This window comes from Anopheles darlingi, chromosome 3 (genome assembly GCF_943734745.1).
Source record: "Anopheles darlingi chromosome 3, idAnoDarlMG_H_01, whole genome shotgun sequence".
Lineage (NCBI taxonomy): Eukaryota > Metazoa > Arthropoda > Insecta > Diptera > Culicidae > Anopheles > Anopheles darlingi.
Window position 1 is genome coordinate 674,933 of NC_064875.1, and position 25,068 is coordinate 700,000.

Genomic DNA, 25,068 nt, shown 5'->3' on the forward strand with positions numbered 1-25,068 from the left:
TTGAATTTTTTCGGAAGCAGCTACAACCCTGAACTGTCACAGCGCCGTGGGATTTTTTGTTTTTGTCGCATTTAATTAAAAAATTGAATAGTGAATTCCGGAAAATGTCCTTGAAAAACACCACTGAAAAGGCGCTGCAGATGCTCCGCACTCTTCCTCGGGTCACGATTGGCAATATACGGGATAATCCGCAATCAAAGCAAAAGGTAAAAGCTCGGATTCCGGATTTCTTTACATAATCCTAACTTGTTCCGGTTCCGGTTCTTGTTTCGCAGCAAAAACGGGGTCGCGCACAGCACGGTGGTGATAAGCATGGAGCCGGTAATAAGGGATCCGGACAGCGACAAAACCATCTACGTCTCGGCTACGAAACCGGCAACACACCGTTCTACCTTCGGTTCGGCTATGAGCCGTACTACAAGGGACACCACCTGAAGCGGGAATATCCCCCGATCAGCTTGGCGCAACTACAGAAGCTCATCGATACCGACCGGATCGACACGCAAACTCCGATCGATCTGACAACGATCTGCAACACCGGTCTGTTCGAGATCCGGCCGGATCGGCTACACCACGGTGTGCAGTTAACCGACGAAGGCGCGGACGAGTTTTGCGCAAAAATTAACATCGAAGTACAGCACGCACCGGAACCCGTGATTGCCGCGATCGAACGCAATGGTGGTGTTATCCGTACGGCTTACTACGATCCACACAGCCTGTACGCCGTGGTGAACGCGAAGAAGTGGTTCGAGAAGGGTGTCCCTATTCCACGCCGTATGCTTCCCCCGCAGGATGCCGTCGAATACTACACGGATGCCCGTAATCGCGGTTATCTAGCCAATCCCGAGCAAATCAGCTACGAGCGACTAGTGCTGGCACAGAAGTACGGTTACGAGTTACCCAAGATCGAGGAAGATCCGCAGTACGAGATGCTGACACAGACCAAAGATCCGCGACAGATCTTCTTGGGCCTCAATCCGGGTTGGGTGATCAGTTTACGGGATCGTGCCATTATCAAGGCAAAAGAGTAGTCGTAACAACAGCCACAGCAGCCGCAATGTAGATGATTACGGAGAGTTATTGATCGAATGATCGAAATGTATTTCTTACTCTTCTTACTTCTTATCTTTAAATCTATTAGATAACAAAAAACAAATACTATTCCCCGTCGTCGGAGTGATCACCACACCCTCCCGTGATGTTGCTTCCTTTGGCAAAACCTAGCTCTCGCGTTCGCTCTCTCTGTTCCGGTCATTCTGTGAAATCTATCCCACTAGCTAGCCCAGACATCGTTAAACGATTCGTACTGCGACCAGCATCCAAAGCAGCAGCCCAATGCTTACGTTTATCGAGGATGGCCACATCCTGACGCTGGTGCTCCGATAGCTATTCAGCTCGAGCTCGTCAAAGTCGTAGTGCTGCGTATGGTTGTAGTTGGCAAAGTACCAGTCCATGTCCTCGCGCTTACGGATCTCATTCACGCTGTCCTCCTGTTGCGTATGATGATGATGGTGGTGGCTGGTGGGCGATAGATCGATGATGTTGGGAGATCCATAGTGAGCGCCAGAATCGCCGGCCGGTATCAGTCGAGGTGGGGTGCCACCCGCTGGATTAGGGAAGTAGGGTGTCACTGTCGAAGCGACCGGTGCCGGTACCTTCTCGATCGTGGACTTGCCGGGCGGAGAACGCGGTGAACCGGAACCACTGGACGGTGCAATCAGTGCTGATAAGGAAGTTGGCGTATTGCTGGATCCCTCATAAAACTCGCGGCCAGGTGTCCGAGCTAGATCACGGATCGTGGGCGTGGGTGTGGTGTAGGCGTGGTTGAACACCGAACCTCCCGCGGATCCCGTTTGCCCTATCGTTGGAGTAGCCAATTCTATGGACAATCTCGTCGTCACATCGGCGGCTGCTCCTGCTCCTGCTCCTTGCTCACCAGGAACTTCCTCGGCCTCCTCATCTCCCTCATCCTCTTCGCCCTGTTCATCCTCCTCCTCATCCCCATCATCTTCGGCCATTTCAGAGTTTCTGGACGACTCACCGGCGACGTTCGCTGTTACCTTATCGTTGACCTCGCCATGCAAGTGACCAATATTAGTAGCATTCGTAGCGGGAGCACCAACCGGCTCACTCTTCTCAGGCAGATGATGCGTAATACCATCGACAAAGTAAGGAGCACTGTTGTGCGATGGCTTGATCGTGGCCGTGAACTTGTTCTGCTGCAAATAGCGAGTCGGTTCGGTTACCAGCGGCACTCGTTCATTGTATTCTGTTGGCCAACCACGACTACCACCAACGCCGCCACCGACCGATGGTTCGGTGTAGTTCTGATTGATCACCTTAAGCGTAGGATCCGTGATGGGGGTGAAGCCACCGATAGCACCCGGCAGCATCGGTGTAAAACCACCCTGTTGCACCTGTGGTGGTGGTCCGGCGGGAGCAGGTCCTGCTGGTGAAGCAGCTGGCCGATAGGAGGTCTGGAAGAAGGGCCGATAGAAAAGATTGTTCTCGTTTGTCGAAGCTCCGGGATTCTTTTCCAACGAATCCGCTGGTGTGTTCACGGAAATGGACTCCGATTTCGTGCCACCATCATTCCGATAGATGATGCTCTGCTCCGGTTCACCCTGCTTGTAAACCTGCACACGACCCTTGCCCCGTATGGGCGGCACCACGGGCCCTCCGGATGCTCGATTGTTCACGTTTCGACCCGATCCTCCAAACATCTTCCCAATGTTCAAGCTCGGTATCGGAAGTCCAAAGAAGGTAAATGGTGACGAAGTATCCGGTATGTCCGGTGGCAACACCCCGGGTCCCCCAGGTGGCCCACCCGGTTGTGGTCTGTACAGTTGATTGAATTTGTTATTGTTGAAATCGACAATGTTGGAGCTATAGTTATGTCCTCCGGGTGCCACGGGCCGATCATCGCTCGATGCTGTCCCATTGTTAGGCTGGCCTTCGATCGGCAGATCCACATACTGATCAAAGAAGTAATCACTGTCGGTCGGAGAGCCTGGACGATGGTATGGTGGTCCCGGTGGCATCTCATAGTTCTCCGATCCGCAATCATCGTAGTCAAGGGCACGCACAAACACATCGCCATGGTCGTTGGTCAACGGAGGAGGTACATTAGTACCAGGCCCACCGCCAGCACCGGCCGCTATCGTACGTTGTGCCGATTTCTGGCACTCCGTCCGGGACAGCTGCACTTCCATCAACATCTTACCATCCCGGCAGCGTGGTCCCGGATACACGTTACTTCGAGTCTCCTGCAGCCAGGCCATATACCACAGCATATCGCAACCACAGCTCAACGGATTCCCTACAATCAAAGGTATTATACAATTCTCATGAGACAAACGATCACTTCCTGGATGATCACTTGACGATCGCAACTTACCGTCTACGTCGAAAATGGCTATGTTGGTTCGTAAACTGCGAAAAATGGGCTCCGGGACGCGGGACATCCGATTGTTCCGCATACTCAGCACCCTTAGCCGCGGCATCGAAGCGAACGGTTCTCCCTGGATCGCGCAGATACTGTTACCGTCCAGCTTAAGCTCCACGAGCCAATCGAGACCGCGGAACGGAGCCGGTGTGATCTTGCGAATACCATTCGCGGTCAGATCCAGCACCTCTAGATTGCGGATGCTGCGTAGCCCAACATTGTCCAGACTGCGGAATTGGTTGGCCGACAGATTCAGGTACACGATCGAGGGTGATCGATAGAAGCTGTATGGTGAAATGTAGCGAAGATTGTTCTGCTGCAGATGAACGGCCTGGCGAGAGGAGATGAAACTGGATTAGAAAAGCAGACATGGCATCCCTTGTAGAAAATTACCTGCAGATTAGGAAGATCCTCAAAGACACGCTCCTTCAGCTCGGTTATCCTATTATCGGCCAGTACGAGTTCCTGCAACTCGGGCAGATTCCGGAGAGAGCCATGTTCCAGCTGAGTCAGCTCGTTGCTGGACAGATCAAAATACTGCAGTAACGGCAGATTTCGAAGGGAACCCTGGTGCAGCTGGTTCACCTTGTTGTTCGATGCTTTGAGCTCTTCAAGATTGCGCCACGAAACGAGCAAATTGGGTGATAATTCTGTGAGTTGGTTGAAGCTCAGATCCAGCGATCGCAGTTCCGCCAGTCCGGACAAGGACTCCGGTAGCTCATGCAGCTGGTTCGATGAAAGATCGAGTGTCTGTAGGGAGCGGCTGTTGCGGAACGCTTTCGCCGAGATTTCCACGATACTGTTGCGCGAAGCATCGAACTGCTCAAGCAGAGCATTACCATCGAGGAGATTATCCACGAGCACCTCAATCCGGTTGCCCTGTAGATTGAGCTCTCGCAGGTTCTCGAGCGGATTGAAGCACCGTTCGTGTAGCGCCAGGACCCGATTGTCCTGTAGATTGAGAACCTCCAACCGAGTTAACCCGCTAAGGCTGCCATCATCAATCGATTGGAGTTGATTGCGAGCCAAGCTAAGTACTCGTAGTTGAGGTGCTGGCTTGAACACTGCCCTCGGGAGTCGCGTCAGCTCATTGCCGCTAACATCCAGCATGCGAAGATTCGGCAGATCCCACAGTTTGGATCCCGTAGAGGGTTGCGGTAGTGCGGAGATCTTGTTGCGTTGTAAGTTGATCCGCTCGACAGCCAGCGGTAGCCCGGGGATGAACTCCTGCAACCGGTTATCACCGGCATCCAGCTCGAACATATGGTGCAGGTCACGGAACGTACCCGGATGAATGTGCGTTAGCTCGTTGAAGGAAATGTTGACCGTTTCCAGCATGGGTGTGTTGCCGAAAGCGCTCGGTTCGATAGCGGAAAGTGCGTTCCCGCTGATGTCTAGCCGACGAAGCGAAGGCACACCGACCAGCAAACTCGGATCCATCCTGCGGAAGTTGTTGTACGAGATGTCGATTCCCTTCAATCCTGGCAAATTCCAGAAGGGCATCGGTAGCTGATCGCTGAGCGAGTTGTTCTGTAGCCGCAGCTCGCGCAATCCTGGCATCGCCATGAACGCGTCTCGCTCGATCATACGAATCCGGTTCTGGTTCAGGTAGAGCTGCTCCAGCGTTCCGTGACCGCGCAGTGCCCCGAACGGGATTGCTTCCAGCTTGTTGTAGCTTAGATCCAGAAACCGCAGCATTGGCAACGCATCCAGCAGCGAGCGCAGCTCTTCCACCCGGCCAATCTCATTCTGCTGCAGGTGCATCATCTCCACGCCACTTCCCGATGCCTGCAGGAACGATTCCGGATGCACGCGGCGCAGATAGTTGTTCTCGAGGTGGACCAGCTTCAGGCTCGGAGTCCGGTGGAACGCTCCGTGGAAGATTTCCGTGATGCCATTGTCGTTCAGGTACAGCTCCTTGAGTGAGGGCAGATCAACGAAGCTGCCTTCGCCCAGCTTCGATATCATGTTGCGATCGAGCTTCAGGATCTGCAGCGTATGCAGGTCCTTGATCGCACGGCCAATCATTCCCGCATCGGTAATCTTATTTCCGCTTAGCTGCATCGTCCTCAGGGACGGCAATCCCACGAACGTCCGCAAATGCACCCAGCTAATGCCATTCTCCGAAAGGTCAATGAGCGTTAGTTTGGGCAGATCGTTGAGCAGGCCCGCTTCCAGACGCGTCAAGCTCGCGCTACCCGTCACGTGCACCGTTTCCAAGGAGATGAGACCACGGAAGTACGGTGGTGCTAGCTCGATCAGCGATCCGCTCTGCACGTTAATGTAACGAAGCTTCGAAAGGCCGGAAAAGTCCGGCAACCGTTTCAGATGTTCACTCTGGATGGTGACCGCTTCCAGTTTGCGCAATCCACTCAAACTGTCCACCGGAATGCTGCGCAAGCTGCGTTCGACTATGAAGATCTCTACCAGGCTGCTATCTACATCGTTCAGCCAGCCACTCGATAGCCGCTCGAGGCCATTATGGCGCAGCATTAACCGAAGAACGTTGAGTGGGGCAAAGGTACGTCCCGGGAGTGATGGAAGAAAGTTATTTTCCAGGATCAGTTCATCGATTGGTCGGTTGATGGATTTCGATACGGCTTTCAGGCCCATCAGCACCCGAGGAAGATCACTATGAGAACACCTGTGAAGAGGAATGCGATGGGTTAAGCGCTGATGCTGGCAGAACGAAACCGCCCGCTAGCTTACCATATCTGCACTTCGCTACCTCGCTGTGAGCATCTGCATGGAAGGATAATATCCTGCGGAGGGCATACACTGTCACGCTGCCCACCCACAATTACAATGCTGTTCGTCAGCAACACTACCAGAATCAGAAGCGTCCTGCTGGCGGCTAAAGCGCGCCTCGAGAACATCATTACAGTTCTTCTGCTTCCAGTTGCTAGTCCTATAAGCTCTTGATAATCACAATTCCGAAATCATCTTTGCTCTGCTCTTTGCTACTATACACACACGCGCGCGCTTGTCACGTCCTTCTTTGGGAGGAAAATTCTAAAAAGCGATTAAAAACAGAAAACAGGAGTAGAAGGAGTTGGTTTTGGGCAAACAAGTTAGTGCGAACGTTCCGCGCGAGGCAAGACCCCGTCACGGGAAACCATAACCGAATGGAAATGACGAATTGATGCCGCCCTTTTCCCTGGGTGGTCTGGCGCCAGGGCATTTGGGGTCACCAATTTTCAACTGACCACTAGTGCCTTCTCTTACGTAACGGCATTTAGTTCTGCCTAATTGTCCACGGACAACACACGTCGGTAGCTCGTTGAATCATGATCAGACGGACAGCACCGACGTCCACCCACTCACCTACCAGTGTGACTCGGAAGCGATGGCCTTGACGCCAAAAGCCAAGACCGCAGTGGAATCATTCTACGGAACCCAGGTTGACCAAGGTCAGTAGCGGACAACGAAAGAAGCAAATTTGTTGCTTCGCTTCCCCTCCCCGTTGCGTCTCATTGTTGGACCCGGACAGGGGGATTTGGATGCAGCACGTTTGTACGATTCGTTATGCAATGGTGCTGGTAGCCCTGCAGAGGTTGACCGCGCGCGGTGCTGGTGTTAAGCTGGTAACTGAATTTATGTTTCTGTGCTGTGGAGAAGCTGTGCAATGGAGCATGCTTCCGAATGGTTCTTGCATTGGGAAGTCATTCATCAGCGATCAGTCGAGGTTGAGACACTGGTCTAAACTTCCAGCTCAATCGATTTCTGAGATTATCGGACCCATATCTGTCCCGGCAAATGTCCTTGCCTGTCACGAGTACAAATGAAGATGGCTAATGCCCTGCATAGAACATTCTCGATCAAATGTTTGTCGTTGCAAACGATGGTGACTTATGCTGTTGGAAAGGTACGCTTCGGATTGCAAAACAGAGACCCTGCCGTGCGTGGCCGATCGTACCTCGTATGAGTTTTTCATTTTTTGATGCATCGCCATCGACTCTGACGGAGTGGTTTCGGATCGCAATTGTTTGGTGCCTTCCGCACGAAACGGCCAGAGCTGGACAAAGAAGAGGCTGCCAAGACTCTTGCTTTCTCTGATCGTCCCAACCAACACACGAACACCATCGTCACGCTCGAAGGATTCTCGCGTAAGACCGCCGTCGAGGTGGCACCCTCACGCGTTGGGTGTGCAACAGCAGCACCGGTCGCTAGTCACCAGCCTGGCGGTACCGTTCGCTGGCGCAACCGTTGCCTCAGATGCCTTCTTTCACGCCAGCTGGATTCGCGTCGTCGTCGTCGTCGTCGCCGTTTCGGTAACCTACATTGGCACGCTTGAAGGAAGCAACAGTTGGCGTACCGTCGGGACGCGCACTTCCACCACGCTGTCTTTGGGGCTGCGAACATCAGGTTGTTAGGCAGTCAGAAGACAATCGCCATTGAGAGTGAATCTGATTTTAGGACCCCCCTCATGATCAACCGACCGTGACTTGCCCCCCGAACTCTAGACACACTACGCGGTGCAGCACCCGGTGGCACTACTCGCGCTATAGTTGTCCTGGTCAACGAGCAATTTGGAAACGAAATGCGTGGATTGCGAGCTTCCACTTTCATGCGCAACTCAGCGCGATCACTCGTGATCGAGCAAAATGCAAATTGAGATGTTGCTTATTGACATGAAGATCGGCGAAAAGGTAGATCTTGCTGTATGCCGTTGGTAGTCACAAGAACATTAATGTGAGCACATCATAAACGGGGGAGGGGGCAGCAAGTAGAGGACATCATCTGTTAAGCCACTTTGTCATACTCCATTTATGGAGCACCGGAGCATCCTGCTTCAGCTCGACGATAATAGCTGTCCCGGATGCCTTCTCCAGTGCACAAACCGCTTACCGAAACCAGTCTCCGGGAAGAAGCACTATTAGACACGCTTTTGTGACAGTTTACCCTAGTAATGAGAAGGGGCCCGCAGTAGGTACACCAGTGGCTGAGGCATGAGGTAATGTTGCGGGTTTTGTGCACCAGTTGTGCCCGCGTACATAATGTCACACAATCGGTGTCATCTCGGACCATTACATAAAATGGTTCTGGTGTATGCCTAGCGAGCATATCCGCATCTTATCATGGGTGTATCGTGTCTCGTTGAATATGCGAGCCTTTATCTTTGCACAGGTGTTTCTATTCCGCGAATCCATCTTCACTTTGGCAAACCGAAATTTCGAAAGCCGTTACGTTAAATTCATAGATTATGCGTTCAGGTCACAGACGACGGTACAATCGTAAAGTCTTCACTTGTCACATAAATCACCGACAGCCAAAGGACAGGCGGTTGGTTTTTTTTCTTGCGAGGAAAAGCGCCTTTTACCTTTAACTGTCTTCGTATTTTATAACCTTTACTCTCTCGCTGGGCACACTACCAATCGGTGGTCAGTTTTTCTCCTCGATCGCAACAACACCACACACGCTATAAACGGACAACACTTTCTTGTGGCTCTCGAGCCCGGGCTAGTGGGTTTGAATTTTCTGAATGAATCAACGCCGTCCACTAGTAAACGGCGGTGCATCACTTTCCTCCACCGGAATCGTGAAATTTCACTCTTCAATGATCACTTTCGACCCGCCAACTCTCCGAATACGGACGCAGACACTAACGTATTCAGTTGAAAACCGTTTAGAGCATTTCGCTTATTCGAGCGGAAGTTTGGGCAACACGTGCTCGCCGTATAAACGAATTTTAGTAGACACTCACTGGACACACACTTTTCCTGAAACTCTTGAAACAAAATTCAGCTCGAGCATTCCAACACAGGCCACAAAAACTACGGATAAAATACTTGGAGTTAACCCAGAGAGCACGAGGCGCAAATTACGATCCGTTCCAAAGGAGCTTTCAATTTGAACTGAGCAGCAGCACGTTGTCTGAACGCTGGAAAATCCGACTGGAGCTCAGTGTTTTTCACCAACCAGGCCCCTCTTTCGCAAACGCACACAAACACGTACACAGACACACATTCACGCAGCAGTTACTAGCCAGCTAAGCGTGAGAGAGAGGGGGCACGGTACGGCACGGCTTTGCCCCGGAAGAATCCATACCATCCTCGGCATCAGCTAGAGCACGCAGATGCCGAGCATGTTTCGGATCGTGCGTCTTCTTGCTGTTACATTTCCATGGTTGAGGGAGGATGTTGTCTCGCGTCGCCACTGCTGCTGCTGCCGCTGCTTAATGCCTATTTGATGGACACTTCACCCTGGGCGCTTGGATGAATGCATAGATAGACGTGCGGATGAGCTAAGTTTGATATTCGCGGATAGTTTAGTGCGAAGAAACAATGAAACCATTATTAATGTTCGTTTGAGTTACGCCGTGTGCCATGTTTCGAACGACCGTCGCCCTGATCGGTAATAATGAGCGAGCAATAAACTTTTAGGCAGAACAGCAACAACAAAAACGCCAGCGGTGAGCTTGCGAAATAAGACATTCAACTTATGTCATCGTGCGTGTCACGGATTCACGGTCACTCAAGTACACTATCTGCGCTACAGACTTATCTTTCGATAATGTCAAATTGGTATTTTTCAATAATTTGATCACATAGCGTTTACCAAGTTTAGTTGGTGATTTCAAACCCAATAATTTCTCTTTGAAATTTTCACTAGCGTTTTGATTTTTTGAGTATATTGTAATTGTAACTGACTTGACTCCACATTTTACCTGCGTTACTAGGTTTTATGAATATAATATGTACTTGGTAACCATAGCCTAATTGATTTGTTCAATATGCGGCAAACGAATAGAACGAATTATGCATTTCCTTTGTAAAATATAAATCTTGTGGATCCAGTCAATCCTTTATAGTAATCCCGCATCAACAAAAGGCGCAATTTGCAAACGATTGACCTGGAATTTAGGGGATGCGATGTGATGCTCGTCACATCATCCCCATTGAACCCGTACTCATCACTGGAACAGAGGTCAAAGACGTTTTGCATTAATTTTATTGTTAGGCGGCAGCGCTACTGGAGGAGACTATCGTCATTCGAATGAGCATACAGGAAACATTAGGAGAACGCAAATTCTTCGCGCCTCCCGCCTGAACGGCTGAAACAATCGCTAAACATTTCCTGAAGAAGCCTTTCTAAACCGACACACGCCGTGGTCATCACCCTGAAAACTAGCGAGGTAACCATGAGCGATGTGTGGCTTGGTCCCGAGGGGGCGCAATATGATGCCAGATGACAAAAGTGGCTTATTTGATGAGGCAGTTTCCTCGACTCCTACCGCAGCATGGTCTCCGTAAAAACGCCGTCAATGGCCAGGGGACCCGGCTCACTGTGGTGGTGGTGGCGGTGGTGATAATTGATCAGCGCCGAGGACACAGTAGCAGCAGGAACTGCGCTCGTTACAGATCGCTGCCCTACCACCTGGCCTGGCTGGCCGTGGTGGTACCCTGTGGCCACTCTTTCGCAAGGAAGGGTTTGGCTCTTTCTAAACAATGAATTCAAAATTAGGAAAATTACAATTCAACTCTTTCTTCATTGCTCGGTAGCGAACACGATCGCACGTCGTCAACGATGACGGTGGTGTGTGTCGCTTTCCCAATCACCTGCATGACGGCTAACAAAGCATTCCGTTTGACCTCGAGGCTCGCGCGAGGCTAAAGTCACCAAAGACGCGTCGATATCATTGCTCTCTTGATTCCCCTTCCCCTTTTTCACAAAAGCATAAGCTTTTCTCGTTGTACATTTCCACTTCAAGGCTGTGCTCCAGCGTACGCGACGCTCCGAATGATTCCGGGCACATGTTTGGGCGGAAGCGGATCAGGGTCCATCGTTGACCGTGGATTTTACGCCGTGAACATAAAAAAAGTGATATTTGAATGGCGATTATGCTACCACAGCGACAGCAATTGTGAGTTTATTGGCGCCAATGTGACGCTCGTTGGTCGATTGTTTGTATCAGCGGGATCGGTTCGGCTCAAGCACTCCACACAATTAGGCTTTGTTGCAATTTGATCGATTAACTGCGTCCCCATGAGCATTCAGAGTGTTCAATTGGCGGGAAAATGAGGCTTCGCAGTATGTTGCCGTTTAGGAGCATTGCAAGAAAAGCCATGAGCTCGAGAAATGTGCAGAGTTCCGCAAAACCATGTGGTACCGTGCTAGTTTTAGGATGACCACGAAAAAGGGGTCAATTTGCTTCCGGAAGCTGCATTTTAATCCAGAATTTTCCCACGCAATCTGTGCGCTTCCTGGTACAGATCGCTGGATAGACAATTCTATTGGTCTGGAAAAGGTCACCGGATCGCGCGTCTCTGAGATCCGTTGCCACCGAAAGACAATTGCCGTGATCGTGAGAGTTAACCTAGTCGCGTCTCGTTAGGTGGTCAACGATTTCCCTTTCAACTGGCCACCCTTACCACGGTCAATGCCAACCGTTGAACCTGTGGTTGCGCCTCTTAAAATAGTTACCTTAAAACCATAAGGTTGCGTATCTTAAAATAGTTTTTTCCCGGCCTGTCGATACCAACCAACTGATTGACATGGTGGCGTGATGATGCGTCAAGGTTAGGAGGAACCATCGCGCAGTTTAAAAAACGGTAAAATGTACAAATATACATTACGCAACACTGTGGGTCTGGGATAGAGGTGTGCTCTTTTATTACTCTAGCTACGCATTTCGTGTTGTAATTAGTACCTTTTTCGGTAGGGAAAACCCATCTCGATTATATCGTTTGAGAAAACCGTTTGACACTCTAACTGTACTCATGTGTCTTCTGCAACTGATGCTACCGAGAGACCCCCATCTTTAGATGGAGTAGTCTAAGCAGCAATTGCAGAGCAACAAGCAGCAGTGCCAAGCTTATATGAGCAATTTTCCACCCCAGAGGAGATTTAAAAACCAACTGAGCACACAAGTGATGCCCGATGCTTGGAACACACATAACATCGAGCCAAGCGCCATCGAGGTGACATGAATTGCTCGGGATATCTATCCAAACCATCAAGATTATGCGTACTTAGCAGCGTAGAGCGTTCCCCTGGGCAAAGTGTTTGATCAGCTTTTTTGCAGACTATTTGCAATGTCAGCCAGGTCCAGATGGTGGACTTACGTCACTACGATACGGTACAGTACTTTGTTGTACCAATCCGCAGGTAGGTGTGTTCCACGCATCCCTTGAACTTGTTCCATAGTCAGGAAGGTTTTAAAAAACAAAAAAATGTTCGGGTAGATCACTACGATCGAAGATCGTACGCAATAGTTGCAAAGTGATCCGATAGGAAATGGTGGCGAAATACCGATTTTTGACCAACAAACTCGATCGATTGGCTCTTAGTTTTGACCATCAAAGTTGCAACGTCGGCGACGATCGTAGAATGCATACAAAATTGCAAATTGGCGCGACCGCAAAACCTTGCGTAGCCGCGCGTGTGTGTTGGCCCTCCTGAACCCCTCGCGCTCCAGTGTCGCCGCACCTCGTTCACCCACGAACTCGAACCTGTTCTCGGCGATACCGCGGTAGTCCGCGCGTCAAGCATGTCGGTTAGTCGGTTTAGAATTGGGTAGGTCTCGAAAGAGAGAGAAGCGTGGTCAGCGTTGTACATGACGATCGTACGATCGTTAGACGCAGACGCGCGAGAAAGCGAGTCGGACGAGGAAACGCGAGCGAGATGCAGCTATTCGCGGTCGGGATGATGAATTCGCCTGGTGCGGCAGTAACTCGAGTGGAAGTTCGTCCACTGTCTTCTTGACCCCCCCCCCCCCCCTCCCAACCTCCTCCCTTCCCACCGTGGTACACACGTGCATCATGTACCCGACGTCCTCCAGACTCCTGCCGTCTCATCTTCCACCATCGCAAGCACCTTGCGCTGCGATTGACGCATGGCCGGCAGTAACAGCACGTTTGGCCGAGGGAGGACCTGTCGTGGGGACCATGCGCAGCATAACAACGGCAGCAGTTCGATCAAACACGGATGGTCGCGCGCGTTCGCTGGCGTCTGGTCGCTGGTAGTTGGAGCAAACTTTGCAGGCGACAGGACCGTCGAACCGGGAGTCATTTCAGTCCAACGTTGCCCCTCGATACTGACGGACTCAATCTCTGTCGCAACCAGTTGTTCTCGGTTCGGTTCCCCGGTTCACCCTCCCCATCATCTCTCTTCTCCGTTCCACACGAGTGCTGTTGGTGTGAGCGAGCCGGATCATTACAATCATCCCCGCCTTAATACGGCTTCCTGTCCGTACGTCATCATCGTCCCGTCCCTGAAAGGATGCTGCTACGTAAAGTGTCCGCGACGTTTGGCGCCAGCTTGCGCCAACAATTGGCACGCCAGGGTGGAGAGACTGGCGCTTGTGCGACCGTTCTCACCGTTCAGCAGCATCGACGCTGGCTCTCGAGCGGAAGTAGAAAATCTAATCCCAAAATCCTTATCACAGGTGCGTTGTACGTGTGTTCCGGGTATACCAGCATTAGTATAGAGCGGGTTCAGAAGAGGGTTAACCGTCTGTGTGTGTGTGATTATGTGCGTAGCGTCGCGGTCCAGCTCAATTGGCCGCTCAATTGAGCTGTTTAACTCTAGTGCAAGGTTAGCATGGTCTAGGAACCGACCGGTCGACCATCCGAGGGCTGTTGCTGGGTCAATCTGTTGGCACAGCTGTTGACTGTTTCTAAGCGAAGCTGGTTTAGAAGTTGTTCGGCCTTACTTCAAGAGAGAGAGAGAGAGAGAGAGAGAGCGAGAGAGAGAGAGAGAGAGAGAAAGAGAGAGACAGACCGAGAGAACCAGCAGCATATAAAAGGCAGGGGGTGGGGGGGTGGCTCTCCCTCTCTCTCTCTCTCTCGCTCTCTCGCTCTTTCTGTCTCTCGGTCCAAATCATCGAATGGCGTTACAGTGAAATGAAATCGAAAGCGAATTCGCTCTTCTTCTATACCATATTGTCGGGTTTCTTCATACTTCTGGAATTTGAGATATTATTCGATATTAACGGATTAATGCCAATGATTCTGCTTCGCAGGTGGGTTGGGTCAGCTGGGCGTAGAATGTGCCAAGCTCTTGCGTAGCCAGTACGGCGAGGAAAGCGTCATTCTGTCCGACATCATCAAACCGAGCGATGCCATTCTGGACAGTGGTCCATACATATTTGCTGACATCCTGGATTTCAAGGGTTTGCAGAAGATCGTTGTGGATCATCGCGTCGATTGGATCATCCACTTTTCCGCCCTCTTGAGTGCGATTGGAGAGCAGAATGTGCCGCTGGCGGTACGCGTTAACATCGAGGGCATGCACAATGTGCTGGAGCTGGCCAAGCAGTACAAGATGCGCATCTTCGTGCCCAGCACGATCGGAGCGTTCGGCCCGGACAGCCCCCGAAATCCGACGCCAAACGTCACCGTCCAGCGGCCACGCACAATCTACGGTGTATCGAAGGTGCATGCCGAACTGATGGGCGAATACTATCACCACAAATTTGGGCTCGATTTTCGCTGCCTCCGATTCCCGGGTGTTATCTCGAGTGATCCACCAGGTGGTGGCACTACCGGTAAGTTCACGTTGTGCACTAAACGCAGGCGCTACAAACCGCACATTACGTAACATGGTCTGTCTGTTTTAGATTATGCGGTGGCCATCTTCTTCGAAGGCCTCAAGACGGGAAAGTATCAGTGCTACCTCAAGCCAGACACGCGACTGCCCATGATGTACATCGAGGATTGTTTGCGGTCACTGCTCGAGTTTATGACGGCACCGGAGGAGAAGCTAAAGCGCCGGGTGTACAACGTCACCGCGATGTCGTTCACACCGGAGGAGCTGGTGGAGAAGCTGTCCAAGTACATCCCTCAGCTTCACGTCAGCTATCGGCCCGATAGCCGGCAGCTCATTGCGGACTCTTGGCCCCAAGTGTTTGATGATTCAGAGGCGCGCCAAGATTGGGGTTGGCAACCGAACTACGACCTTGACAAGCTGGTCGATTTAATGGTGCGCGACGTTACGGAGAATTACATCAAAAAGGGAAACTAAGGATTCCACGAATCTTTCAGCCATAATCTAAATAAACGGAATACTCTTGCCCTTTAACACCCTTCCTTTCTGTCACGCTTCTGAAAAAGTGTTCCTCATGCTATGACGATTTTGCAGTGGTGGTCAAGGCCCGAGGTCAACATCAGATTACGCATGCCATTGACGTTAGGTTAGCAATGCCAATGGCATCGAGGTTGATAACAATTCCTTTATCACACCTCGCATCAAAAACCCCATAACCACCGCCGGCGATGCCAGATAAAAGTATCAATCTAATCTCGTCTCGTTCGACCGATAACGCCAGCACGTCTCCTCTGGTCACATAAGTTTCATTTGTCGCTTATTCGCTGGGCGCGAGGTATCAATATTTTTTCGAAATGGAAAATGTGGCTAAAAACGATGAAACTGATATCAAAGTGTTTGGACAGTGAGTGATTGTTACGGCCGTCCCGTAATCCAAGTGTCTTACATGTTTATAGTTTTTCGCAGATCCAGACCGACGCAAGATGATCCGGTTCGAAAATCTGCCCCGGCTAGCAATATTCCGGTACACACTGTATCTGCCGATCCGGATGACGAGTACTCATCGAAAAATAAGAACCGAGGGCTTGCCATCGTTATAAATCAGGAGAAATTTACCACGATGAAATCGCGCGAAGGCACCAGCAAGGATCGAGAGGATATCGGTGCCGTTTTGAAACAACTGGAGTTCCAAGTGCTCGTGCTAAACGATCTCAAAAGGGGTGCACTAATTAACAAATTGAAGGAGATTGCTAGCGAAGACCACACGGAAAATGACTGTCTCGTGGTAATAGTGATGACGCACGGAGAGCAAGGTGTGCTGTTTGCGGCAGACGCGGAGTACAAAGTGGATCGCCTATGGGAGTGCTTTATCGGAGACGCTTGTCCAACGCTTCTCGGCAAACCAAAGCTCTTTTTCATACAAGCGTGTCGCGGAAAGCAACTAGACGAAGGCGTATTATTAAGATGCGCTATGGACACGGTTGATGCCCGTGAAGCCCCTAAACAGCATATCTACACCGTTCCTACCATGGCGGATTTATTGGTAATGTACTCGACATACGATGGGCACTATTCGTGGCGCAATCCAACCAATGGTTCCTGGTTCATTCAATCACTCTGCACCGTACTCAAATCTTACGGTCATGAAAAGGAACTGCTGCAAATGCTAACTGCGGTATCGCGGAACGTCGCCTACAATTACCGATCGTTCGTGCCTGATAACGCCAAAATGGACGCCATGAAGCAGATGCCGTGCATTGTGTCAATGCTCACAAAAGCCGTTTACTTCCGTCCGAAATCGTAAATCATATTCATCATATTAAACGTGGCTATTTTGTCCATCCCGCGACAAACAATATAGATAAAGAATTACTATTTTATGTAATAAAAATCTTTTTCAAGAACATATGTAAGAGTCCAGTTTTTTTTTTCAATATTTCAAGATTTCAATGTTTCGAGACTGAATGTCTCTGAGGCTCGGCTGTACAAAAAAATGTATAGCACATTATTTGATTGAGTGATTTTGAACTGATTCAGTAGCGCGTAGAGATAAGTCGATAGATAGTACTTTCGGCGAAAAAATTAAGCATACAGTAAAAAATTCTTTGAATTGCAAGTTGTACGAACATTTTTATAGCACTTCATTTCAGTTGCGATTAGAGATAAGCTGGTAGATGGATCGTTCGGTGAAAAGATTAGGTATGCAGTCAAATTTTCCATGAAGGGACCTAATAGATAAGATAGTTGATTCAGAGAAAACATAATTTATCAGTGGATCGGGATCTTTACACCACCCGTAACTCAAAGAAAAGAACGAATCTAAACCTTCAATCAGTTTTCTTTGGATGGTGTGTAGAGAAGTGCTCATTGCCAAAATAGATCAGAAGTTAGTTCAAACCTCTGTTAGTGGAAGCGCTAAAGTACTTAATCCCGTAGAGTAAGTAAATAATCAGATGTCGGTGATTCAGTGTGTTCTGAAACAATACTATTATTGTTTGCAGAATGGACGCAAGCGGCACAAGCAACGCAAATCGAAACATCACAAATCTCACCGCATTACCTCGAGAGAAATATGTTGAATTGAGCGAATCATATGAAACGTGCTACGTCATCCGAGAGTCGCGAAAAAAGGCATACATCTTCCATCATCAAACATGTTACGACTTTCCAAACAGGCAATTTGTGACCAGAGACAACGAGGATCTAGATAACATGATAGCAGTTCTGAGATATCTGAATTTCAAGGTGACTGTTTACAAGGATTTAGCAATCGGTGATCTACGCAAAACGTTGAAAGAAATATCCGTAGAAGATCACAAGGATACCGATGTTATTATATTTGTGATTATGGCGAGCGGATCGAGGAATGGCCTATACGCAAGAGATGATGAATATCCAGTCGCAACTTTGTGGGATGGATTTGTTGGGGACCGCTGCCCAACACTTGTTGGTAAGCCAAAGCTCTTCTTCATTCAAACCCGCATAGCAACGATTAGTGACCTGAACCCCGAAAATGATGCACAAGCTGAAATGGCGAATTACGTTATTCCTTCTATGGCAGATGTGATGGTGATGTATTCCTTGTCGTATTATGATACCGTTAATAGCGGCTTGCAAACAATGCAAAATGTTCAACCTACATTCATTCGATCGCTCTCTGATGAGCTACGTGTAAACGGCCATAAGAAAGAACTGTTGGAAATGCTTACAGCCATTTTGCGTAACATCCAAGGAAAACTTTCAGAGGGACAGGAAATACTAGATACAGTATTACTTGAATCAACACATTTAAATTCCAACCGTCGAGAACAGCCTCTTCCGATCATTGTATCAACGCTTACCAAAGAGCTCTATTTCGCTTGTAAGGCTAACTATTTAAACACTAAAATGAATGAAGGTTTTACACCTTGTTAAAAAATAAACTGTTTAGTCCATAAATTCAATTAGCATAATCATTAATAAAACTTTTGTGTATCAGGAAATCTTTGAAAATACAATTTTGGTTATGTGCTATGTTGATTTTAAATTGAATCGGCGTATTATTGAAGGCATCGTTGATGTCGAAACCATGACCATTCTTTTTTTTAACATATATAAGGACGGACTAGCCGTACGTTTAACCATGACCATTCTTGTAATTGAGCTTATCTTTTCCAAGAATAGCATCTAGTGGTATAAGAAACTTTGGGTTTCTTCGTCTTCCTGTTTCCTTCACGTAATCTTATCTAACTATGTAGATAAGCATTGTAACGGGGAAACAAGTATTTAAGACTGCGTTTTGCGCATGATAAGTAGTAAGTGTGTAGGTAAGTCTTGTACCTGCTAACTCGCAGAAACACCTGCTACAGTAGTCTATAGCATGACAGTGTTGCAGTCAATTCTTTCAAGTTCAATGTAGACATTGTGTTAAGAATCCTTCGGTCAACAGAACCAATTAACTTGCCCAGATCTAAGCTGTGTTGCGCTGATTGTTATGGACTCGTAAGTATATATATTATTTTCAGGTTTCCTTGTCCTGGGGTTTGGATTCAATAGCTACTGTAATATTCTATAAATCATCTCGATTCTCGGTTGCTTCTGGTGCATTCCGGATGTCGGTGCGATGGTTGATCCATTACCCAAAGTATTGTATCGTTGGGAGAGATGTATGCGATGGAGGGCAAGCGGAAGATTGCACTCATATTCAGTAATGTTGAATTTCGCTATAATCGTCTTCCTTCAAGAAAGGGAGGCAAGAAAGATGCAGAAGATTTAAGGACAGCATTACAAAAGCTAAAATTCGATGTGACACTGCTCGAAAATCCTTCTTACAAGAAGATACATGATGAACTCCTAACACTTTCCAAAGAGGACCATGAAGACCTAGGCTGTCTTATAGTAGTGGCAATGACGCATGGAGATGCAGATCAGCTGGAAGCGTTTGACAAAACGTACTCAACACACGCACTATGGAACTTCTTTGTGGATGACTGCCCTTCGCTAAACGGTAAACCAAAGCTTATTTTCATACAAGCTTGCAGGGGGAAAAACCACGATTCGGGAGTAAGTGTTTGGAACATGGAAACGTTGACTAGATCAGAATATGTGAAAATCCCTGAAAAAACTATAAAAATAGCAGCGCAGGATGCCAAACCAAAGGAAGAGTCGTTAATTAAAACTGCTAGGATCGACTTGATAGGAAGACCATTGGAAAACCAACAAACGAACCTACTTGCAACAACTGAAAATATGAAAATAATCGATGCTGGATGCAAAACAGAAAATCAAGCAGGAGATATAATAGGATCTAAAACTGATAGCGTTAAAATGGGGCCACCTAATCAAATGACTGGAAGCGTCTTCAGGCCATTGAAAGCGATTCCCACAACTCCTGACCTATTGGTGATGTACGCAAGTATTGACGGATTTGTATCTTGGCGTAATGAGGCTGACGGTAGCTGTTTCATTCAATCGCTCTGTGCTGAGCTGAACGCCAACGGTAATAAAAAAGAATTGCTACAAATGCTGACAATTGTATCGCGCATGGTGGCATACCACTTCAAATATTACTATAAGTCTGCTGATTCTATGGAAAAAATGTGTAGTAAGCAAATGACTTGCTTCGAATCAACGCTCACGAAACAACTGTATTTGGCATCATAAAGTTCTCGGCGATCATCATCAAACGTTGTTTCATGTTATCGGGAGTATGATAAATATTAAGAGAATAAAGTACTCAATAACACCCGTCAGCAGATCTTTTATGTGAAGGAAATTTGCTTTTCAAGTAACTATACATAAAATTCTTATTTTCCAGCTGTAGACGCCAACTATTGATGATATAAATTTAAGTAACGCTTATTTGAATGGTTACAACATAGTCGCGCATGAGAAGGTTTTACATGTAGGACAGTCTTGGTGACGGTGTCATGTTCTTCGATCGACCGTCAACGCGCATGTTGCAACATACGTCAAAGCCATAAAAAGCGTACTTTCAGTTGTCGAGCGGCTTCTCGTGTGTCTGCCCATTCCGAAGAAGACACAATCTCTACGTGGAAACAAATTGCTGATACTTTTCTGCGTCAGTGTAAGGTTCAAATATGTTCCAAGTGTAGCTTCGGTTCATAGGGGCTACTGGGTAGATTAGATAAGCTAAGCAAACGTTAAACATTTTAGAATCATTATTCCAAGAAGTTTATCAACCGAAATACACCTTTGGAATCGATAACAAAATCTAATCCAATTAACGCTCAACCGCCAAGGCATGAGACATGATGAAAAAAGGTGACCGTTAATATGATGAGTGTAGCGCGGAGATTTTTTTGTTTTGTGAAGTGTTTTGTTATAAAAAATAAATCATCTGCCAGAGTATTGAAGGAAGAAATTCCCACTAATGATCCACTCACTAAACTCTTGAAACTGATATTTCGGAGTGATTTCCCTGTCGCAGGCACATGACGTTCCCCTGTTTTTTTTTTCACGCTGCAATGCAAGTGAAGCCATTCAAATCGTCTATGGTGCCTGACAGAGTTGTAAAACTGCCTAAAATTTCATTTCAGTTCTTTTGGTATGATGTTATATTGGGCGCGAAGTATGTTTCTTTTTCAAATGTGAACGTCTAGCTCATACTGTTAGTCAAGTTTATTCGTCTGTTAACACGTGTTTATCACGTTAAAGGGCAAATTCTCAAAAGTACTAAAGTGGGTTGTATTTTTCTGTTGTTGTTGGGTTTTCTTATCACAACCGATTCATTCAGTAAGTGAATCTCTGTTCGAATGGACCGTCCGATAAAAATATAATACTCGCAGTGAAGCAGACGAATCTCGCCATCGTCAACAATGGTACGTGTGGTGTGGGGCACTTTTTAAAATGCAATATCTAACAGCCCCATCTAAATCTTCTGGCAGGAGCAAGCAATTGCCGTGCCGCAGGATTTTCCCGAACCGGTTGCCACGAATAGCTACATCATTCCTACACTAGGACTGCACCAAGGCACCTTTGTGTTTTCTTATCTCTCTACGTTTCTTTCGTACATCACACCATACGATCTGCCAGTAGGTAAGTTAAACTATTGCTTGCATCGCGCGGTGGGTCGGGTCGTAAGTCTTGATAAAAGTCTACTGCATTCTAGAGCTGTTGCGCGATGCTTTCCACACGAAGGTGTCCTTCTTTCATTTGATTCTGGAGGTGAGTGTGCCACTAAGCTGCAAAGTTGTGCAAATAATTCATATGAATATGAGGCTCGCTCGTTCGTTCGTTACAGGCACTTAAAGTAGAATCAGGCTATATATGCCTGATAGCGATATTCTTTCTGGTTTCGCTGATTCCACTCTGCTACACTATCGCCTGGGGATGTGCCAAAGAGCCAGACGACAATTTGAATCCCGGTCCAACCGTCGATGCCATTATTCAAGCAGAAGAGCTATCACTAGAAGAAACACTGCACTGTCGAAAGAGTTTCCTGGGCCTCATGTTGCAAGTAATCATACTACTCCTGATGTAAGTACGCATCCGTCTTTCAATTGGACATGTCTTTTACATTTGTGCCCATCTTTTCCAGTGCCGGCATAATCGCGATGTTTGTGACTAATGAGCAAATAGCATCGGCCATTGAACAAACACCCGTAGTGGTGCGATCGTCGCTACTGGACACGTCCACATTTCTGCGTGACGCTGAAGCTCAGATACGCTTTGTCGTTTCAAACGGCTTGGCAACGGCGATCGAACGAATTTGCAACGATCTAGAGAACATTGATAAGCTCCTCGGTGAACCAATACAACATCATTTGGCGTTATTCACCGGCATTGACATCATATTTGAGTCGATTATCGATATAAGCACCAGCAGCAGTAATCTTTCTCGTCGGATTCATCTGCTACAGGATACGTTGGCACGGGCGGCCAAAATTTCCTACGAAGCCGAGTATCGACTAGACGAGCTACAGATACAGCTCTCAGTGTTGCAGCGTCAATGTACCTTCCGGGATCGGCCACTGTGCGACACGCTAAAGATAAAAAACTTTGAAGATACCGGCTTAATCGAACGGATTCGTAAGCTGCAAACCGATAACACTCTCGCCAAGTTGATGGCAATGGGTGAATCAGGGCGAAACACCAGCATGCAAGCCCTAACCCAGGAGTTAACATTGGCGAGGGCCACCTTCCGAAACTATGCAACGGAAGTACGCAACGCTAGCGAATTTGCAGCGCATCGTATACAGGAACGGATGAAGGAGCTCACCAATGAAACGGAAGCGACAGTCGACATTTTATCGCAGACAACCAATGCCCTTGTGGAGAAGGTCAACCGAACGGCCAACTTTTCTGATTCCTTCTTTGATCGTTACCGCGAAATTGGAGCAATTTTGTGGCTAGCTGGTCTGGCTACCACGGTCATGACGCTGCTCGTGACGCTGATTCTGCTGAGTGCGTTAAGCTGTGGCTGTTGCCATGCTGATAATAAGGCGGGCGTTACACTTATCCTTGGAGCGATATGCATCTGTATTGCGAGCTTGGCATTATCGGGGTTCACAATGATTGAAATGCTGCTGGGCGCGCACGGTCAGGTTTTCATCTGCAATCCGCTATACAATGAACCTAGCTACACGGTGCTACAGAAACTGGTTGACAAACCAGGGCTCATCTTCCCGAGTGAACCACAGCACGGCGTCATTAGCGAATTGCTAAAACAAGCAACGCCAAAGACATGGACAGTTGTACGACCGATCCAGGTATCACTATCCACGGTACTCAATGAGTGCGAACAGAGTAGGGGATCCTTTGCGACGTTTCAGCTTGACGCCTTGGTCAACCTCTCGGCAACGGTAGATCATCGCCAGAGGCCAGGACTCGATCGAACGATAGAGAGTGTCGGTGCCAACGAGGATCCCTTTCTGGGATTTACCGTACGCATTCAGTCCATTCTCGAGGAGATGCTCTACGATTCTGATCTCAACCTGACCGGTACCCGTATGGAGCTAACGCAAGTGTCCCCCGATAAGGACGTGTTGACCTTCATCGATCAGCTGCAGCGCGTTTCAGCGCAAATCCAGGACGTGGCTACCTCCAGTCGCATGACAACGCTAGGTTCGCGAGCGAAACGGCTACAACTGTCCCTTCTAGCTCCCCTCGAACAACTTCGCGGTGATATCGTGTACCATCTTACGGCACTCGAGCTTCAATTGTCACCCTGGGCTGCACAGGTTAACAAAAGTCTCTCGCACCTCCGCAATGCGCAATCATTTCTCGATGCGGAAGCGGCCGAGGTGTGCTACAATAAGAGTGACTCCTTCCGGAACAGACTTCGAGGGCACTTGGAGGCGTACCAAAACCACACGACAACCGTCTTGAACGATCGATGTGCAAGCTGTCGGCCGTTGTTTGACATATTCGACGCGATGCGCATGCTTTTCTGCCATCACATAATGGACCCCATGAATGGTTTATGGTTTTCGGCCTTTTTATGTCTCTTTTTTTGGGCTGTCGCTACACCGCTGTCTCTCGTACTGTCGTCCACCTATCGACGACTCGAAGTGCTTTCTAGCAAATTGCAACACTCCAACAGCCATCGATACGAGTAAGTTCAACAACTGCACACCGTATCAACGTTTTAATCAAATGCTCTCTATATTTTTCTCACAGTCCACGATCGTCGATGCGGGAGGATCAACGAGAATCTAGTCACTGGTCAACTCAAAGGTTAGTACCGCACGCTAGTATCGTCTCTTCTAGTTTAGCGTTTTGCCTAAACGAAGCGTAAAATTATCTGACTAACTGATCATTTCTACTCCCAACACAATTTTCCCCACCACCACCACCACCACCACCACCACCACCACTACACACTACGCAACCCTACGCTATTGGCCATGCTATTGAAATTGGCATCAACAATTGGTGACACAAAATCAAACTTCATCTAGATCTGCCATCAGTGCCATGCCGGATATAGATAGGTCTAATTGGTAAAAACTCTGCGAAACACCGCCAACCCAATCATACGGGGCCATCAGCCATGCCGTGTACTACTACACTGCCATTCTGAGCAATGATCATTCTGGGGGCGCATAATAATCTCAGCAACGCATCTACCACTCGCCAGGCCACACAAACCCCACAAACAATATGTTTGCTTTTCTTTCTCTCTTTTTTTTGCGCATCTTCCACTCTTCTATCTCTCTCTGTTTGGGGCGCAGACCGGTGTCGGTGCATGTTAACGCGGTGGCGGAATCCAGCACCGATGAGGATTTTGTAGGCGAAACGACTACTGCACGCGGCAAAGAGAATGCAATCTACGAAGAAGGGGCCATTATTATCGAGTACATAGAGCTGAACTACGAAAATGGCAATCCAATGGACTTTCGTGAAAGTTTAATATAATCTGCCCATCCTCATCGCTAGATTGGCGTCTCATAATGCCATTTGTACATCTTCGTTGCCATATCGTTTTTTTAATCGTTCAATAAATACTAACAAGTTTGCATATGTTACGATCGAAGGTTCTTGTTGAACTTGTCTGCGATGATCAATGGTAAAAATAACTCATTTAAATTTTTGTAAAAATCCTACGAGTGATCAAATCACTCTATAGATAGTAAAAGGTGAAGTGCTAATTACGCTTCTCGCTTTCCCTGTACTGTAGACTTCATTAATACATC

The 25,068-nt window shown here is 48.1% G+C and overlaps 6 protein-coding genes across 16 annotated transcripts; 5 read left to right on the forward strand and 1 right to left on the reverse strand.

The window, feature by feature from the left end:
- The first annotated feature begins 27 nt into the window (after nt 1–27).
- LOC125957293 (39S ribosomal protein L15, mitochondrial) lies at nt 28–1,073 on the forward strand. The gene is made up of 2 exons (XM_049689897.1): nt 28–206; nt 276–1,073. Exons 1-2 carry the CDS (start codon nt 105–107, stop codon nt 1,029–1,031), a joined length of 858 nt encoding a protein of 285 aa, XP_049545854.1. The 5' UTR covers nt 28–104; the 3' UTR covers nt 1,032–1,073.
- LOC125957291 (protein artichoke) lies at nt 1,061–12,213 on the reverse strand. Of its 5 annotated transcripts, none has more exons than XM_049689892.1 (5): nt 12,096–12,213; nt 6,155–6,457; nt 3,839–6,089; nt 3,398–3,776; nt 1,061–3,319 (listed from the first exon to the last, which is right to left on the reverse strand). In XM_049689892.1, exons 2-5 carry the CDS (start codon nt 6,322–6,324, stop codon nt 1,293–1,295), a joined length of 4,827 nt encoding a protein of 1,608 aa, XP_049545849.1. In that variant the 5' UTR covers nt 6,325–6,457; nt 12,096–12,213; the 3' UTR covers nt 1,061–1,292. The 5 variants fall into 5 exon arrangements, with proteins under 5 accessions (XP_049545849.1, XP_049545851.1, XP_049545850.1 ...); XM_049689894.1 differs by lacking the exon at nt 12,096–12,213 and adding an exon at nt 9,494–9,815; XM_049689893.1 differs by lacking the exon at nt 12,096–12,213 and adding an exon at nt 9,150–9,252.
- A 774-nt stretch (nt 12,214–12,987) lies between these two features.
- On the forward strand, nt 12,988–15,489 carry LOC125957898 (L-threonine 3-dehydrogenase, mitochondrial). The gene is made up of 3 exons (XM_049690921.1): nt 12,988–13,832; nt 14,409–14,933; nt 15,006–15,489. Exons 1-3 carry the CDS (start codon nt 13,667–13,669, stop codon nt 15,407–15,409), a joined length of 1,095 nt encoding a protein of 364 aa, XP_049546878.1. The 5' UTR covers nt 12,988–13,666; the 3' UTR covers nt 15,410–15,489.
- LOC125957899 (caspase-like) lies at nt 15,484–16,823 on the forward strand. 2 transcript variants are annotated; one of them, XM_049690922.1, is made up of 2 exons: nt 15,484–15,836; nt 15,889–16,823. In XM_049690922.1, exons 1-2 carry the CDS (start codon nt 15,794–15,796, stop codon nt 16,734–16,736), a joined length of 891 nt encoding a protein of 296 aa, XP_049546879.1. In that variant the 5' UTR covers nt 15,484–15,793; the 3' UTR covers nt 16,737–16,823. The 2 variants fall into 2 exon arrangements, with proteins under 2 accessions (XP_049546879.1, XP_049546880.1); XM_049690923.1 differs by having other exon boundaries at nt 15,485–15,836; nt 15,899–16,823.
- Nucleotides 16,824–19,075: 2,252 nt separating this feature from the next.
- LOC125958009 (caspase-like) lies at nt 19,076–20,074 on the forward strand. Its single transcript, XM_049691103.1, has 2 exons — nt 19,076–19,418; nt 19,692–20,074. Exons 1-2 carry the CDS (start codon nt 19,076–19,078, stop codon nt 20,072–20,074), a joined length of 726 nt encoding a protein of 241 aa, XP_049547060.1.
- A 318-nt stretch (nt 20,075–20,392) lies between these two features.
- On the forward strand, nt 20,393–24,845 carry LOC125957179 (prominin-1). 6 transcript variants are annotated; one of them, XM_049689675.1, is made up of 8 exons: nt 20,393–20,498; nt 21,168–21,252; nt 21,319–21,469; nt 21,543–21,598; nt 21,675–21,910; nt 21,972–23,987; nt 24,053–24,109; nt 24,607–24,845. In XM_049689675.1, exons 2-8 carry the CDS (start codon nt 21,250–21,252, stop codon nt 24,788–24,790), a joined length of 2,703 nt encoding a protein of 900 aa, XP_049545632.1. In that variant the 5' UTR covers nt 20,393–20,498; nt 21,168–21,249; the 3' UTR covers nt 24,791–24,845. The 6 variants fall into 6 exon arrangements, with proteins under 6 accessions (XP_049545632.1, XP_049545637.1, XP_049545633.1 ...); XM_049689680.1 differs by having other exon boundaries at nt 24,334–24,746; XM_049689676.1 differs by having other exon boundaries at nt 20,416–20,503.
- The last annotated feature ends 223 nt before the right edge of the window (nt 24,846–25,068 follow it).

Excerpts from the sequence above, each read along its gene's own strand:
- LOC125957293 (XM_049689897.1), top strand. The coding sequence starts at position 105 with ATGTCCTTGAAAAACACCACTGAAAAGGCGCTGCAGATGCTCCGCACT. Across the intron at positions 207-275 it reads ATCCGCAATCAAAGCAAAAG|CAAAAACGGGGTCGCGCACA; the intron begins GTAAAAGCTCGG and ends CTTGTTTCGCAG.
- LOC125957291 (XM_049689892.1), bottom strand. The coding sequence starts at position 6,324 with ATGATGTTCTCGAGGCGCGCTTTAGCCGCCAGCAGGACGCTTCTGATT. Across the intron at positions 3,777-3,838 it reads AGGATCTTCCTAATCTGCAG|GCCGTTCATCTGCAGCAGAA; the intron begins GTAATTTTCTAC and ends TCCTCTCGCCAG. Across the intron at positions 3,320-3,397 it reads AGCCATTTTCGACGTAGACG|GGAATCCGTTGAGCTGTGGT; the intron begins GTAAGTTGCGAT and ends CTTTGATTGTAG.
- LOC125957898 (XM_049690921.1), top strand. The coding sequence starts at position 13,667 with ATGCTGCTACGTAAAGTGTCCGCGACGTTTGGCGCCAGCTTGCGCCAA. Across the intron at positions 13,833-14,408 it reads TCCCAAAATCCTTATCACAG|GTGGGTTGGGTCAGCTGGGC; the intron begins GTGCGTTGTACG and ends TCTGCTTCGCAG. Across the intron at positions 14,934-15,005 it reads ACCAGGTGGTGGCACTACCG|ATTATGCGGTGGCCATCTTC; the intron begins GTAAGTTCACGT and ends TGTCTGTTTTAG.
- LOC125957899 (XM_049690922.1), top strand. The coding sequence starts at position 15,794 with ATGTGGCTAAAAACGATGAAACTGATATCAAAGTGTTTGGACA. Across the intron at positions 15,837-15,888 it reads GATATCAAAGTGTTTGGACA|TTTTTCGCAGATCCAGACCG; the intron begins GTGAGTGATTGT and ends ACATGTTTATAG.
- LOC125958009 (XM_049691103.1), top strand. The coding sequence starts at position 19,076 with ATGTATGCGATGGAGGGCAAGCGGAAGATTGCACTCATATTCAGTAAT. Across the intron at positions 19,419-19,691 it reads TGACTGCCCTTCGCTAAACG|AAAATCAAGCAGGAGATATA; the intron begins GTAAACCAAAGC and ends GATGCAAAACAG.
- LOC125957179 (XM_049689675.1), top strand. Across the intron at positions 21,599-21,674 it reads TCTTTCATTTGATTCTGGAG|GCACTTAAAGTAGAATCAGG; the intron begins GTGAGTGTGCCA and ends CGTTCGTTACAG. Across the intron at positions 21,911-21,971 it reads GTAATCATACTACTCCTGAT|TGCCGGCATAATCGCGATGT; the intron begins GTAAGTACGCAT and ends CATCTTTTCCAG.